Genomic DNA, 16,564 nt, shown 5'->3' with positions numbered 1-16,564 from the left:
CAGGTGTCAGGGAAAACAAAACTGAACCAGGAAAGCCTAACAGCGTGGTTTAATCAGCAGTCTGGCCATTGTTGCATTCAAAGGATGCAGGCTGATCCTCTGGTCTAAACCTGACTAAAAGCCATCACTAGCTGGAGCTTTGAGGGGAAATCCAGCCAAAGACACTGTAACAAAACAGCCAGCAGATATTTTAGTCTGATCTCTGTAATTATGAAAATTCTCAGTGGTTGAAAAGGTGGTAATAATTACTGATTACACGCACGCACACACACAGACACACACATGCATGTTTGCGTGGCTATTTTTGTGAGGACTTTCCATTGACTTCCATTCATTTCTACATCCTAAACCTTACCCTTATCCTAACCCTAACCCATACTCAATTCACACCATAGTCCTAAATCTAACCCCTGAGCACATACATACATGTGTAATATGTATTCCTAACTGCTTTTGTCAGATTTGTTCCTAGAGTTCCTTTTCCTTTAGTGGAAACAACAGGGACTAAAAACCATCCTGGCTTCTGAAGAGGTTCCTCCAGTGAATACCTTCAGTGAGTCGTATTCTGCCGTCATCTACCAGGATCAGAGCCAATGAAAAAGCTCAACAACCTGACAAAAAAAAATGGCTGCTTCTGTATTAGGGATGACTCTGGAACCTCTGCAGATTGTTGCACAATGAAGGTTTTTGCATAAAATGAAAAACATAACCAAAAGACAAAAGGTGTCCTCTTTGTGAGGTTGTAATCCACCGACAGTGTCTTCAGTCAGAGGCTTCTCCTGAACTGCTGTAGCAAAGACCACAACAGGAGTCAATGATATCTACAAAAACTCCTGGGAGAAACTGGCAATGAATGTGAGGAGGCCCTTGACTGTTGCTGCTCTGTGACAGTCTCATGACTGGATATGGTGATGTTAGCGTTTCATGACAAGCAGCAGCAGCAGAATTAGCGTTGCTAATCCACCTCATTTGCTTTTGAGGCTTCTCTTTAAATCTCTGTCTGGCCATCTGGTTAGGAAGCCAGGCAGAGAGATGTTGCCCACTATGACTAATGCAAGAGATTGGTTGTTTCTGACCAGGAGGGATGTGTTTCTGCGTAGGGAGGAGCCAAAGGAAGTGGATTTGTTCACTATTGTCCTGTACTGTGAGGGTACAGTGAATGTTTGAACACATTTATAAAAATCATATTTTTGTCAAATATACCTATCGCAGCTTTAGCTGTATCATTTGCCTGTAATTCTTGCTGTGCAAAATATCGATTTGTTTCTGTGAGCGTTCTGTGGGTTGCCTACAAGCGACCCACAGAACGCAGACATTTTCTGCAAGATGCTATATTTATATTTTGGTTTTATTCAAAGAAATTCAGCAAAGAAAATCTCAGCTGCAGGACAATAACAAAATTGCAAGGAAATTGTATGCTACTGATTTTAATAAAACCAGATATTATTTTTATGTCAATAACATCAGGCAAAAGCACTATCAGTCAAAGTTGCTGCTCATCAAGCCTTTCTGTTGAAGATAGCTGTAAACTTGTGTGGTTTGACCACTGATTCAGGGTGATGCATAGTTTTCGGCACACTTAAATATTTAAAAGTCACCAAGTATAAAATACTGCTGAGTGGATGTCTTGCCAAAAACATGATGGCATAAAGAGCAGGAATGACATCCTCTATGACCCATAGCAGCCCACTGAACGGCTGCCAGACCCAATCCCAGCTAAACCGAAACAATATGCATTGAAAAAAGCTCAAGGCTACAAATTCCAAACCTTATTCAAAACATAGCAAATAAAAGTGCACTGATCGAAAAAAGAGTTTAGTAAGCATCGAAAAAGTGACGTTGCGTTTATAACTTTCATTTGACCAGACTAAGACTCTCAGAGCAAATCAATAGCACAATAAATGTCATTCATTTTAGTTCAAAGGAACCCAAACAGTTTCTATTTTCCCTCTTTTATGTGTGGAGATCTTTTTATATGTAAAGTATATCAGGGATTCTTAGAATCTAACTTAATAGAAAATGCAGCTCTCTAAAGGTGACCTACTGTCTTCCACATCCAACCACAGAAAACCATAAGGTTTCACTCGCACAGAAAGAAACGGGGACAAAATCTGAAAAGAAAACCAAACCCAAACCTATCCAAAATATTGACTTAAATTTTCTTTATTTGTCCTCAGAAGGTAAGACAGTAAGTTTGTTAAGTCCAAGGCTGCAGCCTGAAGTAACCCAATTCCGATTTTTTTTTCTTTTTTTTCCCATAATCTGGTGTTTTCATGACAGCCTGACCAACAAAGGTCGGATTTTTTTCGACTGCGACCCGAATATCCGATACATATCCAATTCAAATGTGACCAAAAGTCCAACTAACAATAATGACTACAATGAGGATTAAGTTGACAATATTCTGGCTCCAGTCGGACAATAACTTCAAATGTATAAGCTATGCTCCACCATTAGCATCTATGTTTACTTCCACAATCACTGAGCACTTCTTCTTTATGGCAGTTGGCAAAACACTGAGAACGATCTCTATGTGTTACTTGACGTTACTGATTTTTTTCGACTGCGCCCTCTAGTGCACATGCGGGACACTTTCAGGTCATTTACCCATTCACAAGTCGTGTACATTTGGAAGTGTGAAAAAAAATGTGTGATAAAAAAAATCGGATTTGGGTCACGTCAGGCTGCAATGTGAACGTAACCAAAGGGACCATCCTGTACTACATGACTCTTATCCACTGAGGCTGCGTGGACCTAAACATTAAACTTCTGGATGAATCCAATAACTTAACGATAGAAGCATTTCATGATGTAGACGATGAGGAGAATGACTTGTGGCGTTATGTTAGGACTTCAGGATGTCCCGTCTTCTTAGAAGAACCCTCTGCAGCTCTTCGTCCTGGCCTGGTGATGGTGACACAGCTTTGGGCTGAGGGCGAGTTTTGCTGAAATTCTCCTGGACAGGTCAAGATATCATGTGGGACACATAAGGGACATAACTGTGAATATTAAATACAAATAAATGTGATTCTTCAATTTATTTTACTGTGAATTCTCGACTAAAAGAACATTTAATCAGATATTTAGTTATGTATGTATGTCCAACCAGTTAATTACCTCAATCAAATAAATGTTTTGTACTTTCTACCTAGACTGTTTTTGACTACTTTTCTAGAAACAGATGCTAAAGTAAAGATTTCCGTAACACAGAAGGAAAAAAAAGGGAAAGTTTAACTAGCAAAACACGGCTTCAAAGTCCCATTACCATGATTCCTTTAAGTTCTTGAATGGCAGAATTAGAGGGCAGCCTCTCCATCTGATAAAAGGAAAATAGGAGGAGAAAATGGGTTTGGTAAATAAACAGTGGTCTGACACATTATGCTTATTTTACCTCATTCAGCACTTAAAGAATAAATTGCTTCTCTCACCACAAAGATACAACATTGTACTTAAGCATGAAGATGTATGCTTTCTACAAGAAGCAAATGTGTTAACACATAAGCATTTTGAGTCATGACAATTTTTCCATCCTCATTATTTATAATGACCTTGCAGAGCAGCCCCTAATGCTATCTAATTTGACAGAGTTGTTAAGGAGGAACAAGGAGACTGAAAGAAGTCCTGACCGTACGTCATGTTTTAACAAAACAAGAAGCTCTTAGATAATCCCGAACACTGATGGATTTGAGAGCACTGAACAATATACTGTATGCTCAACACACACGGAGACACACACCCACACACACACATGCACACACGCACACACATGGGCGCACACACGAGCAAAAAAAAACAAAAAAAAAAACAGGCTTAAGAACACTTTATATCTGCAGCTGGTACACTTCAGTGATTTTAGCAGCAAAGACATTTTCTGTTCCAATCACAATGCTCCATTTCCCATGTCCGTGTTTAGTGTTTAATGTATTCTGCATTTGGTACTGTTGTTCTTCAAACTCCCGACCATCGATGTCAGTTTTAGTGTGAAAGAAAAAAAATCTTTTGAGCGTAAAGACACAGAATAGCAGACACGTCTTGTTGCTCTGAAATAAATTCATGCTTCATCATCTGAATGAAAGTTAGAACCGCGACTTGTTTGAACGTGCGTTGTAGTAAATGTCATGCGTCTGATTTTTAAATGTTTTTCTGTTGTAAAACTCTGCCCATGTCTGCATCAGATATAAATTTCAGAGGTGGATCTGAAGCTACAATGAGTCTGTGTTAGGAATGCAGGTGGCACAGAATGTACAGCACGGAACTGGTACAATCTACCAAGTTATAAGCTGACTGAAAGATAAAACACTGAAAATCCCAATGACAAAAATTTCCAGCGTTCCAATTATTTCCAAGCCCAGAAGACTGCCCATGAATTTCACCATGATCCTGTAGAATCTACCTTTCTATTTTCTCTCTGTCCTCAGCCTAACTAAATCCTACAAAGAAACCCATTTTGACCATGTTAATTCACTCGGTTTGAGGACACACTACCAATTGGGTCTAACACAAACTAAAGGATAAACAAATCAGAGGAAAAAAAAAATCTGGCCCATTTTTATTCACAAAGGCCTGCTGATGAAAACTTAACACCTCAAGTGCTTTAATCATCAACTTGATCACAAAAGGACACTGAGTGCAATGAGAGTGGTTTCTTGTTATTTTTGTTTTCTTTATGTAACTATCCAAAAATAATGTTCACAATTCTTTTAGTCACAATTTTGAAAATACGGGCATGGTTTTTCATAACACTTCATGCAATTATCACCTCAGGTCAGGCCAGCTCCTTAGGGGGAATCCCAAGGCGTTCCTAGATCAGCCGAGAAACATCGTCCCTCCAGCGTGTTCTGGATCTTCCCCAGGGCCTCCTCCCAGTGGGACGTGTCTGGGACGTCTCACCAGGGAGGCGTCCAGGAGGCATCCTAACCAGATGCTCGAGCCACCTCAACTTTTGACGTGAAGGAGCATCAGCTCCACTGAGTCCCTCCTAGATGCCCAGGCTTCCCACCTTATCTCTAAGGGAGAGCCCAGACACCCTACGGAGAAAACCCATTTCAGCCGCTTGTATCCGTGACCTCGTTCTTTCAGTCATGACCCAAAGCTCATGACCATAGATGAGGGAAAGTAGATTGACTGGTAAATCGAGAGCTTCGCTTTGTGACCCAGCTCTCTCTTCACCACAACAGACCGGCACAGTGCCTACTTCACTGCGGACGCTGCGCCAATCCGTCCCACTCCATTTTCCCCTCATTCGTGAACAAGATCCCAAGATACTTAAACTCCTCCACTTGAGGCAGGACACTCTCTCCGACCCGGAGAAGGCATTCTACCCTTTTCTGGCTCATCAGTGTCTATAAATTCTTGTTGAAGACAGTTTACCTGGTCCGTTTTAACAAACAAGCACATTATGTGCCAATCTGGGACGGGATAATGTTGTTTGGTCCAATGTCATCTCTGGCCCAATGCACATTTGGGTGCATCCTACATTAACCTTTTTGTTTTTAAGTTTTTTTAGTTAGCTCCTCCTTCATTTTTTTTGTAAATTTGGAGTGGCTGCTCATTTCTCCTCTAATTATGCAAAATATCAAACTGGCCCAGTCAGACGGTTCACTGCCTATGAAGCACCAAAGCAGCAGTCCTGTCAGTTCAGCTGAGAGTCCACAGCGTGGCGTGCCTATGTGTTTATTTCCATGTGTGAATGTGTGTGTGTGTGTGTGTGTGTGTGTGTGTCTGTGTCATGCTGTGTACATTTATCTGTATCAGTCAGATACCAAATCCAAATTTGATGCAAGGTTCTACTTTTGAAGCCTTACAAGCTAATAATTTTGACTCTTACTAGCTTCAACCTCCCTTGTATCAGTTTCTGCATTCAGGTGCTTCATCATGAATTCACAACATTTGCAACTGAAAACAAATCGATTTTAAAATGTAAATATAAAGAGAATGGATCATATTAGCATAAAGGCCTCATAGGCTGTTGTTACCTTTGGTTCACTTCTGTTTGGTGACTGTTTCACTGGTCGAAGTTGAACTCCCTTTTTAATTCTCTGCATCATTTCCTCCACAGCCTGGTGCCGGATGTCTCCTTTGCAGTGACAGATGAACACAGGAGTCACATTTCACTACCAGCAGCTAAACATTTCAAATGTGGAGCTTTTACTGAATATATGGACATGAAAACTATTATAGAGTTAGTGTTAATAATGAATATAATTAGAGAGATAAAAATACAACATGATCTTTAGATCAATGTCCTACATTTGATGTCAGATGTTTAAACGCCCCAAAGAAAGAGAAACCACATTGTCCACATTATTTGGCATAAAGTCACACAAATCTTTCCAAAAAAAAAACAAAAAACTTATTTGAAGTTTTCTTCGGCGTTTGTTAGAATTACCTCTTCAGTTGTATGACTTGGGTGAAATGCTTTTAGTATATTTTCAAAAGCTTTTCATAAAAGTCTGCTAAGATTTCAGCCCATTGCTCCAGACACAACTGGTGGAACTGAACGAGTTTTTTTTTTTTTTTGGCCAACTTGCTCACATGCATCTTTGCAGCTCGGCCCAAAGATCTGAAATGCAGCAGCAGAACTGCACTTTACTAATCCTTCGCCACTAAACAGTAAAGTGGGATTCTGTGATCTCTTGAATGCCTCTCACCAGGACCTGAGCCGGACTGAACTTAAAACCGACGCTCACTGATTGGACCATCTTGTGGCAACATGAAGAATTGATTACAGAGCAGGTGGGTGAATTGAGGTAGCCTTGATGTAACCCTGATCAAGGTCACATCAGGGCCACATCTGCCCTGATGTGACCTTGATATGATCCTGACATGGCTTTGTAGAACATGTTGCTGGAGGCTGTTTGTTTAATATTTACCATGTCCTTATCTATACAGCCTATAAAATATATTAAAATAAAGGTTCTGATGAGGCTCGATTGCCAAATTAAAAGTATCTTTTATAAAAACAAAACTTTAAGCAGGTGTTAAACATACTTTTCATTAAGCTAACATGACTGTATTAATTTTTTTTTTATTAGACTGATGTTATATACTGATTTTCAATATCTTGAAAGGACAAGACAACAATGTAATGCATCTTGCAGCAATACATTGGCTGTAAGAAGAAAATCATTATAATAAAAAAAAAAGATTGAAAACATCAGTCTCCATGTAATTAATCTATACATTGTGTGTCACTTAGGAAATTAAAATACTGAAATAATTGAGCTTTTCATAAATACTGAAATTTATTGAACATGACTGAAGGACCCTAGATTAAAAGTGTTTTTTTTTTTCATTTCTAAAAGATATTAGCAGTATTAGAACTTTTCATTAAGTTTTCAACAAGGTCTAGAATGAAAGGTTGGTGAACAATCTAATCTTGCATCTTTTTGGCCGTTTGTAATATAATTATTTTTGATGTTGAGCTCGGCTGTAATCATGGGAAATTTCATAACTGTTACCATGACAACTGATTTAGCAGTAATCACAGTTCAGACTCTGTTAAATGGGAATTTCTGAGGTTAGCAAACTTAGCCAAGAATGGCTCTCCATATAAAAGCACACGCGAATATGCAATTTTCCATACAAAAGTTTTTCAAGGAGAGGCTGAAGGAGATGAGAACAAATAATTTATTTCAGCCAAAAACTCTGCCCATTCACAAAAAAAGGATGTTAATATTTAATTTTCTAAAATGGAACATTCAGCGGCACTCACAATCGAACATTTGTTCCAGAGATGTCTTTTAAAAATGTTACATAAAAACAATTTTGTGTTAAAGTAATAACAAAATATTTTCCTTCAGTGCTTAAAATGAAACCATTATTCAGGAGTCAGAGCAGAAGATCCTTGGTTGGTGCCTATTCAATCTCGTATGTAATTTTAAAATAATGTGTGCCTGGTGCTCAATTCAGACCTCACATTTTTGATCACTATTAAACAAAATGAGGACTCAGCTCAATCTGTTTAGTCAACACGGACGACTCACCTGCTTCGACAAGTCAAGGCTTCAATTTAAATTTACAAATCAAAGAATTTAAAATGTTAACTGAGGAGGTCAAACATGCAGATTTTGAGAAGGATGGCATCGTAAACCTTTTTTAAATTACACATTTTGTCCTAATAAGAAACTTTCATTCTTCAAAGATCGAAGGTAAAATGAAAAACACCTTAAAGTATTTAAACCAGTTATGCCATACAGACAGAATACAATCCAGGGAAAAACTGAGAACTTAATTTGAATAATAAACCTTTGTACACAAAGTGGGCTTCTGGTTAAAGCAGCTGAAAGAGTATTAGTAATCTTAAAAGAAGGCAAAAAAAGAAAATGTATCATAAAATGCTGTTATATGCCCCCCACTATGCATTGAATGGCACAGAGGAGTTGATTTTTTCCCCGAAAGGCAGAGATCTAAAAAAAAAAAAAAAAGTCAAAGGGGCGAAGAAAACTGCGAATATTTTCAACGCTGAAGTTTTGTTAACCTGTTAATCAAATTCAGAAAGTCACCCAACGGCATTTTCCACCAGCTTTTGAAAATCTGCATCGTGGTATAAAACTATCTGACCATTTTGCCGCTAGGTCCCGAGAAGTCCATGTTATAGTGTGTGGACTCTCTTATGAATAGTTGTAATCCTGGAGTTGAAGTATCACCACTAAATGTGTGGCATAATAGAGATGTGAACAAGGATATGTTCCCATGCAAACAGTAAAATAAACATTTCCTTTTTAATCAAGCACATACAAAAAGTATTCACACCCTGGATGTTACACTATTAATATTGCTTTGACAAATCAGTCATGAATAACAAACTTTGGCTTTTTTGACAAAAAAAAGTCTAAAAAGTAACACTTTATTGTTAAAGCAAAACTGATTTCTACAAAATAATGACAAATATTTTGTAGAAATATTTTCCCTCTTTAATTTGGTATTTAGTGTCAGCTCCTCTGGCTGCCATCCCAGCAGGGGGTCAGAGTGGACTCTCTAACTCTGCACTTTCCCTCCATTCTTCATGCTACGCTTTCCGTCAGGCTGCCTGTGGATCGCCAGTGAACAGACCACCACTTCTCCATCGGACCGGGCCGCACCAGCACATCCACCTTGTTGTATTTAAATCATTTCTGTCTAACTTTAGGTGAAAGCCTGGTGTCTTGCTGGGGAAACAAATGTCCTCTGAAGTCGCAGTTCTCTGGCTGTTTCTGCTTTTGTTTTACCTTCTCAAGTCTTCCAGGGTCTGCTACTCAGAAGGATCCCCCTCAGCATGATGCTACTGCTGCCATGGTTCACAGGAAGGATGGTGTGATTTCGGTGATGTGTAGCGTTTGACATAGACGTCTTGTCTGATGGCCAAAACTTCTATTTTGGTCCCAACAGACCAACTTTCTTCCACTTGACCTTGGGAACCTTGGGACATACTCCTTCCATATCTTGATGGATTTCACTAAACTACCTGAGATACGAAGTGCTCAGATTTTGTTGTGTCCATCCCCTGACTTAAAGCTTTCAATAACCTTTTCTTGGATTGGTTGGAACGTACTTTAGTCTTCCTGCTCTAGTGGTTAACCAGGGATGCTATTGAACCAGGGAATGGACCTTCCAGAACCAGCAGAACTTAGACTGCAATAATTTGAGACACATTCGCTGCTCTCAACTCATCTCCATTCCCCTCATTGTGTGACTATCACCACTAGTTGGCGCTATCTCTGCCAGTTTTTTTAAAGGGGGTTTAATATTCCAGCAATCTGTTAATTTTTGTGAATTTTTTTTTATTTAATTGCCATCATTATGAAGAAACCAGATTTCCTTTTTCACTTTTTTTCCTCATTTTTCATCCACTCTGTGGATCATGAAAGGGGGTGAATACTTTGTAGCGACACTGTAGACATAATTTTCAAATTAAGAATGACCTTGTGACATAAAATGCAGCAGGCGGTGTGTAGATGTTTGCTGTGTACCTGCAGGCTTGGCTGAGTTCTGCTCCACCAATGGGACGTCATGGCTAACGTTCTTTCTCTTTCGAATCAGTGACAGCAATGAGCTGTAGGGGGGGGGAAAAAAGCAAAAATCTTAGAATAAAATGCAATATTTGTATTAGAGCAGATTTTTTTTTTAATTCAAAATGCCCTGGAAAAACATTTTTGTTTCATCGGCGCTGAAACAAAGTAGTTCCATTCTAGATTGTCAGATCTAGAATCATGTAAAATAACCTAATCAAAAAGTTTTCATTGGTAAATATATTTCTATTTAAACATTTCATTGCATTTATTACATTACATAAGTGGATTCCTCAACAACTTCTCAAATACAGATGTTCAGACAAAAAAAAAAAAAATCTAACCTGAGAGGGTTAGAGGTCGACTCTGGGGCTGCAGGAGGTAAGGGCGGAGGTGGAGGTGGAGGTGCTGGGGGTGGGTTGGTGGCAGCGTTCAGCTTCTTCTGGAGTTGCTCAACTGGCCAATCAAGCACAAAGAATTACACAAAATATTTAGGAACAGCTGCAAGTGTAGGAACAAGGGAATGAAAACAATTCCATTTTAAGTAAAACTAGATCTTTGGAGAATTTAAGGATTTTTCTTCAACACAGATGGGAGGAGTTAATTTACTGCACTGTAAAAAGAAACTGGTTCAACTTAATTGAATTGCTTCAATTGGTTACAAGGAATTCAATTAAGTTTATCCAACTTAATTTTGGATAAATTCAAATTAAGTTGTTTTAAGTTTTAAGTTAAATGAACACAATAAAGTTTTAAGTTAAATGAACACAATAAAGTTTTAAGTTAAATGAACACAATAAAGTAAGTTGTCATCACTAAACCAAAACATTAAGTGAGATTAACGTTAATAAAACAAATTACAGCCCAAATACACTTTTCAGAGTGTAATACTACATGAATACCACAGCAGAAAATGTTGTGCTTATGTCCAACACAAGCAAGCCTCCATCCATTTCCTAATACTACTGCAGTCTGCTCAAAGGCTAAAGCTGTGCAGTTGTCAGTGCTTTGCGGTGCAGCTTGTGTGCTGGACTCCACTGACTCTCAGATTTCACATTTCTTAAGGTTCTTACTTGTAAACTGTAGATCTTTGACTTGTTGTTCGGCGTTAAAGCAGCGGATACGGCACGCCTCCTTTTCCTCCTCCAGGAGCTCCAGCTTCAACTTTAATGCTGTTAGTTCCTTTTGTGTTTCACAGGTCTTTAGTTTTTCTTCCATCTGCTTGATCTGGTGACCAAACATAAACCATATTTATAGTCAGGCTAAAGAATAGTCACAAAATATAAAACAACTGTTTAATGAACTTCGGGTTAAGTGTTAACCAATATTAATTGGCATATTTTTCACCACATAATGGGACGAGTGTCTAATTAACTAATTTATCCCCCCCTAACTATAACTAATGAGGGAAGGAAGGTAACCAGAAATAAGAAAGATAAAGCTCAAAGTTCTGGTTACATTAAAATAATAAATGTCAGTATTTGTTTTATTTTCATGTGCTGTAACTCCTTTTCTCATATTCCATACTAAATACCAAAAGAGAGAAGCCAGTTCACCTGCAGTAAAATATGCCATGGGCCACTTTGATTTCTAAAACTGTATCTCCTGAGAAGGCTGCTTGGTAAGCAGCCTTACTAAGCTAAGTACCCTTTGGGCTGCTAAAGCAAAGTTAGTCAAGAACAAGCTAACTTAGCAAGCTAACCTAAAGAAGTTCTTTAAGCTAGTTTAGCTTGAAGAACTAAGAAATAACTCACCTTCTTTCTTGTCCTTTTGAACAAGAATTTAACTTCTTATCTGTAAGAAGCTAAGTTCTTATTCATAAGAACGTAGCTTCTTATTTATAAGAACTATGAAGCTAAAGTTCAAATGTATAATTTGGTGTTATTGCTCATGGATTTTAACTAAAACCATATCATAAAATCAAACAAATAAGATACTGTAAATATGCTTGTATTTCATTTTTCATTATTTGTGTTAGTTTTCACTACAGTTAGAGTTGGCAGTTTTTCCTGATTGATTCTTAGGACAATTATACACAATACGACTTTTTCCCTTTCCAAAGAATTGTAACAGCTTTACATTATCCACAGATGTCAACTGATGTGAAACGAGCTTTAGATGACAAGCTACCAGCCCTTAATCTCTGCTGACAGGTTTGGTATCCTAACAGAAATTAAACATATAAGTTTAATTTCATCCAACATGTAAAAAAAAACAAAAACAAAAAAAAACACAAACAAATTTTAAGAAGACAAAGATCAACATGCAAAAACACAGCTTCTATTTTCCAAGCAGATTCGTTTTTGTGGAAAGTGTTTTGCGGTTCGGATCGGACCTGGTTCTGATGCTGCAGCCTCTGGGTCTCCATCTGTTCAGTCAGAGCGGTCACCTGACTGACCACATCCTGCAGAGCTGGGCTGGGCATGCAGCTCTGCAGCAGGATCTGACTCTGCCGCTTCAATTTTGTCTGTTCGACCAGCATCTGAACACACCAATAAGGAAATAACAACAGCATAAAATAGATAAGACTCAGGAACACAACGTCGCAGATGACAAAAGAGTGCGGGCTCACGTCTCTGGCAAAGTTTTCTGCCTCTGTCCTCAGGTTCTGCTCCAGGTCCAGGGTGTGCTGCAAAGCTTCGTATTCTTCCACAGCAAACTGAGAAACTGATATTAAGACATTTACACATATAATTTTCTGTTAAACTACATATTGCTAAATCCCAATGAAAGACACCTCAGTCACTTTGTACAAGCAGCAAAGTCCAGCATGATATGTAAATATCATATACGTATGACCATTTCTCATTTTCTGCAAATAAATACTAGATTTTTGCTTGGAATTTCAGAGAGATGTCAGTAGTTCATAAAATAAAAGAACAAAGTTCATGTTGTTCAAACATAAAACAAAAAGTAAAACCAGAGAAACTGATCATTTTACGTTGCCTCTTAATTTTTTCCACAGCTGTATATATATGTGCTTATTTTTACTGAGCTATACAATATTTTGTACAGATGCTTCATAAACAATTTAATTTTAAAAGCATTTAAATACAGCTTGTAAAATAAAACAAAACAAAAAATTCCAAGAGGACTGAATACTTTTGTGTTACTGATTTCAAAGCTTCAATAGCAGATTTGTCCACTCATAAATACCTCAGTGCTACGAGTGCTACTCTGACACTCAGAGTGAAAAGCCCTTTCTACAGACGGTAATATTTTAAACCGACTCTCACCCAGCGCTTTGAATAACCTGTTGGATATTTCTGCTTTAGCAACCTGCCAGCCTTTAGCAAAGGCTTGAGGATTCCTTTTGCTCTGAATGTAGACGCTTCAGCGATGGGATTTGAAGTACAGCTTTTTGCTCAGTTACTGCATTTAAGCGTACATTACAAAAAACATTCTGAGTCTCACTCTGGATAAAATTCTTTCACATACAAGTTAGAGTGGGATTATTTCTCATATAATTCTAAATAAAAAGAGAGTCTTTGGAGTCCGTCTTCTGCTTTCTGTGCAGAAATGACAGAAAGCAGAAGATGTGTGGAAGTTCAGACTGACTTCTAAGTTACCTAAAAATGTTTGCTCTGAAAATTCTGCATCATTTATCGCCCATCCAGAGCCACCGATCACTGTCTCTCTCCTTCATGCACAGATGACTGCAAAGCGGAGCGGAGGCACCAGGTGAAGGCAAAGATAATTATTTAGATGTTGACAGTGGCAATAATGTTGATTCAATACCTCAGCTCTGGAACAATGCATTTCGAAGAAACGTAACGTCACATGTCACATTCAAAATTACACGTATTAAATAAAGAGTGACCCCTGTGAATCAGGCCAAAGTTCCCGTAACGGTTCATTTTGTGTGAATAGGACATTTTCTCTCCATACTGTGTCCTTTTACTGTTGCTGTGGGTGAATGTGAATAACGAGAGGAGAAAATGTTGAACTATATGCGACCCGCAACGTGTGTTCATAACAAAATAGGTAATTTTTGCAAATCAATGAGGCGAATAATGTTTATTCCTTACCCTAAAAGGGTTTACATCTTTTCACACACGGCATGAATAATGATACTGCAGCATCTCTGCAGCATGGACGGCTCTCTAACCTCTGCTGTAATGCTCCAGGAGCTTCTTTTGTTGCAGACGCTCAGCAATTAAATCCGTGTTGTTGTGTTTCTCTTTCATGAGCTGCAAAATAAATAAATAAATAAAATTAAAACATTATGAAAGAAAATGAAATGGATTTGTCTCTTTTGTCTACATGTCACTATTTTACAGTGTCGTCTCTTAAAGTGAAACTGACATTAAAAGTCAGACATTAATCTAGATGTGTGACAGATTAAAAAGCCTTTTGTCAAACACTGTGAAGGTAAAGATAACAGAAAGAAAGTTCATATACGAAGCGCACAGGATTCAAAAAGATAAAACATAACTTTGTAAATTTAAATGAAAAACATTTCTGTCTATACTTCCTGGACCTAAAGTCTCAATAGGTTGTTGAGAATTTGTTTGGTAGTTTATGGCTTATTATTTGGGATATTATAGTTTAATATTTAAGCAACTATTTGAGTTGTAATTGTTATTTCATAGATCTAGTTAGTATTTCATATTTGGTTCAAAACTGACCATTTGTGGACCTTTAATTGAATGGACTATATATCCCATGACGCTTTAGAACTAGAAGTTAGAAGAAGAAAAACAAATATGGAGGGGTTTTCCTGAAAGAGCTGTGTTTTCTGTGACACTCTGTCATCTATCATATCATATATGATTCATTCATCCTTTTTCTTCACTAAAGTTTGTCTGAATAATCTGTCCGACTCCTTTTCATCTTTGAATTAATAGAATATACAACATGGGTCTCCCAGCAGTGTAAAATCTTGCTATTGCGGTAAAATCAACTTGAAATGAAAACATATTACCAAAGATACTTTCACAAGGGATTCTAGGAGCTCAGAGGGGGATGACAGTGGCAAAAAAACAAAAAAAAAACTACATGTGAGCTTTACTTTTGATAGGCCTTCTTTATGCAGTAGAATAAGCAGTTGGACAATAGACATTACAAAATCTACCTATTCTCTAGTTATTGAAAAGACAGGACAGAAACTGTGTCACAGGACTCAGTTTGCCAGAGGGAAAAAAATCAGATCATTGGATTCACCTGAAGAAAACCACAGACAGTTTTTGAAAACTTTTGCAAGCCCAAGTGGGAGAATATTGACAGACTGTAATCAAAGAAGACTTAAAAGTAAAAAAACTAAAAAAACAAATGTGAATTTGCTTAAAAAATATGGTCTAACTTTTGCTTAAGGGTGTGCACACTCAATCTAGTTTCTGCAGCTTTTTTTTGAAGTTTTTTGCACCTCCCCTTGAACATATTTATCTGTTTTTCAGTTGAACTGCACAACTGTTTCAAGAGAAAATATTTTGAACACGTTTTTTTTGGCACTAATATGTGAAAATTTAACAGTGCGTATGAACTTTTGAGAGCCACAGCAAATAAGAAAAAGAGAAGAAACAATTCAGCCACATTTCAAAAAGAATTTGTTGAAAACAAATTCTTTTTTATGTGTATTAATAAAATGGCAGTCTTTAGAAAGGTGGACACAGGAGACAGAGTGTGATCCACTGTCTCAGTATCGAACGTCCTCTTGAACGTCCTCCCCGAAGAGACGACGCTGGCCTATTTTAAAAGCTGTTTTTGCAAAGCGAGCCAAGCTGGCGTGTCACTCAGTCCGCTTCGATTATGACAAATATTCTCCTTACAGGATGCTGCAAAGTATAAAACTATTAGAAATCTTAAACTTACTTCGTCACAGGCAGTCTTTAGTTGTTGTCTCGTGGATTCAAGATTAGAGATGACTTCATTTTTCTCCTTAAGTGTCAATTCCAACTTATTTTGTAGCTCTGAAACAATAACAAAGTAAACATCATTTTCAGATTGATGGTGATTTTAAACAAACATGAACGTCAAGGTTTCCCCCAGAAAACTTGCTAAGCCTGGTGGTTTGGCACTAGGTCAGTCATTCATCCAGCGGCCCGTCGTGGTTTTGAGATAAAAAAAATTTTAAAGTTGAGAGGAAATTTGAAAATTTCACTTGATAATTATGTGTCATTGAAAGATTAATATTTGAACACCAACTATAAAGTCTTAAAAATGCAAACATTTTAAAAAGACCTAAATAAATAAGCAATGCTTAGCCTGGTGGGGGCACAAGTAAAGCCTGGTGGCCCGCCAGGCTTATAATACACCCTGGACATAATAATTTGGATGAAAATACTATAAATTTTCTGACTAGTATAATATCAGGTAATTGCCCTGCCTTTTTATCTTTGCCCAGAAATCAGTTGATCTCGATGCTTTTAAAAATTGATTAATGACCAGCTTTGATTGTGAAGTTCACCTTCTGCTTCAACACGCATGTAGTGGAAGGACGACTGGACTTTGTTTGCTCAGTCTGAAGACTGAGCAAATCAGCTTGTTCCAGAACTTTATTGGTGGAATTTTATTTTTCCCTCTGGAGTCATGAGCACCTTTATTTTGTCATGAACAAATTTATCTGATACAAGTTG

At 37.8% G+C, this 16,564-nt stretch overlaps 1 protein-coding gene across 1 annotated transcript; it reads right to left on the bottom strand.

Annotated features, from left to right (window-relative positions):
- Positions 1-1,794: 1,794 nt before the first annotated feature.
- Positions 1,795-15,908, bottom strand: LOC103155800 (shootin-1-like; the record flags this gene model as incomplete). The annotated part of the gene is made up of 10 exons (XM_007577643.2): positions 1,795-2,956; positions 3,266-3,316; positions 5,976-6,076; positions 9,951-10,033; positions 10,334-10,445; positions 11,063-11,216; positions 12,325-12,471; positions 12,562-12,656; positions 14,098-14,179; positions 15,801-15,908. Coding segments are annotated over 10 exons (1,044 nt in total), but the record flags the coding sequence as incomplete, so codon positions are not given.
- Between the last annotated feature and the right edge of the window lie 656 nt (positions 15,909-16,564).

This window comes from Poecilia formosa, unplaced genomic scaffold, assembly GCF_000485575.1.
Source record: "Poecilia formosa unplaced genomic scaffold, Poecilia_formosa-5.1.2 Scaffold448, whole genome shotgun sequence".
Classification (NCBI taxonomy): Eukaryota; Metazoa; Chordata; class Actinopteri; order Cyprinodontiformes; family Poeciliidae; genus Poecilia; species Poecilia formosa.
This window is presented reverse-complemented; position numbering and strand designations above follow the sequence as displayed.